Here is a 1,846-nt window from a genome sequence, read left to right on the forward strand (position 1 = left end):
TTAGGTTTTCTCCAATGCATTTTTCTTGTTTCTCACCTCGGGCGATGAAAGCTTGGTCTTCTGCTCTCTTCTGTGCTTAAATTTTTCACTTCTTTCGGCGAGTTCCACCCTTTCGCCCCTTCATTACCTCTCTGGGGCTAAGCCAGATGAGGGTTGCCTCTCTCTCTCTCTCTGTCTCTGCGATGAAGCATTGATACCAACAAAACTACGACTCCACCGTTGGATTTCTGTTCATCAAGGATTGATAGATACTGGCGATCGGCGTGTGGTGGCTCGCTGCTCGTCTCTGTCGGCTGCATGCGTTACACTGCTGTACGCGGTGTACCGACGAGAGTTCTCGGTGTTCGCTTGGGGGCAGCTGTGAGCCGGAGAAGAGCCAAACACTTTATTCTTATATCTCCCCCAACACGGCTCATCCCCCCCCCAGTCTCTCACCTCCCTGCGTACAGCTCTTACACCCCACGCTGCATGCAGGCCTGGGGATGAAGGGGAGAGAGGGGGCGGCCGGCCCGTCACCAGTTGCAGCACACACAACTCAGCATAACTCAGCCCCTCCTTGCTGCGCTTGCATTCAGACTCTATACAAATGTTACACACGTCCTGGGCCTTCAGTAGCTAGCTAGCTAGCTAGCTAGCTAGCTAGCTAGCTTGCACCCAAGCAGAAATACAAATACAAAACGCCAGCAATACTAAGCGCCGCCTGAATCCTTCTAAACACTAAACCCTAAAAGCCTAAACCCCAAACCCTAAAACCCTAGGGGTTTAGGGTTAAGGTTCCCCCGCCGCCACCCCGCGGGCGGGGGCCGTCTCCCCCTGCCTGGCATCTCTAAGCAGAAAGATGAAGAGCTGCAAACCCTAAACCCTAAACCCTAAACCCTAAACCCTCAGGTTTTTAGACACGTGGCGGTTCAGGCTGACTTCGGATGCCCCCTATAATAGTCAACCGCTAAACTCCTAAACCCTAAACCCTAAACCCTTAGAAAAGGGTTTAGGGTTTAGGTCTTTCGCGTCAGTGCAAAGACGAATTGCTGTAGCAACAGAAGGAGGGAGAGAAAGGCAGACACCGCCGGTGTTTGTCCCCCCTCTTTATTTTGTTTAGTTGAGGTGTAGGGTTTAGGGTTTAGGGTTTAGGGTTGAGAGACACGAGGAGAGACAAGCGAGAGATATATATAAAAATAAAGAGACAAAGATAAGTAAAAAGAATTAAAAAAAAGAAGAGAAAAATACAAGCAGAGCCCGAGTAAAGCAACTGCTTTCTTTTTTTTTTTTGGTGTTAAGGGTTTAGGGTTTAGGGTTTAGGGTTTAGAGTATATTATCTTTAGCTAGGGTTTGTATAAGAGAATCTGCGTGTTCTCTATGAAGCAACATTTCGGGTTTTATGTGAAGTTTTGCTGCTATCTGCATGCAGCAGTCGATGCGATCGATGCTGAGTTTTAGTCCTCGTCTAGCTAGACAGCTAGCTACGTTTCTAGCCATGGCTAGCTGGCGACGGAGATGCACTGGGATAAATATATCGGAGTCCTGCTGCTGCTGCTGCTGCTGCTGCTGCTGCTCCTGCTGCTGCTGCTGCTGCTCCTGCTGCTGCTGAGGAGAAACGCCGTCACCAGACCCAGGCAACACCGCAGTAGGAACACTTATCCACAAGTAACCTGCATACACAAACCCTAAACCCTAAACCCTAAACCCTAAACTCCAAGCCTTGTACACAAAACCCTGACCCCTATCCCCCACTCCCAAACCCTAAACCCTAAACCCTAAACCCGAGTTAAGAATTTAGGGTTTAGGGTTTACTAGGGTTTACCTCTACTGCACCCCAACGACAACCCCCCCCCAGAACCCCCCTCCT

The 1,846-nt window shown here is 49.7% G+C and overlaps 1 protein-coding gene across 1 annotated transcript in view; it reads right to left on the minus strand.

Annotated features, from left to right (window-relative positions):
- Positions 1 to 768: 768 nt before the first annotated feature.
- EMH_0005370 (exosome complex exonuclease, putative) overlaps positions 769 to 1,846 on the minus strand; it is a gene marked incomplete at both ends in the record, with an annotated part of 3,161 nt that continues 2,083 nt past the window's right edge. The window contains 2 exons of the mRNA XM_013497186.1: positions 769 to 846; positions 1,501 to 1,649. Coding sequence (XP_013352640.1) covers positions 769 to 846; positions 1,501 to 1,649 — 227 coding nt within the window. The remainder of the gene's footprint in view (positions 847 to 1,500; positions 1,650 to 1,846) is intronic.

This window comes from Eimeria mitis, genomic scaffold (genome assembly GCF_000499745.2).
Source record: "Eimeria mitis Houghton genomic scaffold, Emh_scaff252, whole genome shotgun sequence".
In the NCBI taxonomy this organism is placed as follows: Eukaryota; Apicomplexa; class Conoidasida; order Eucoccidiorida; family Eimeriidae; genus Eimeria; species Eimeria mitis.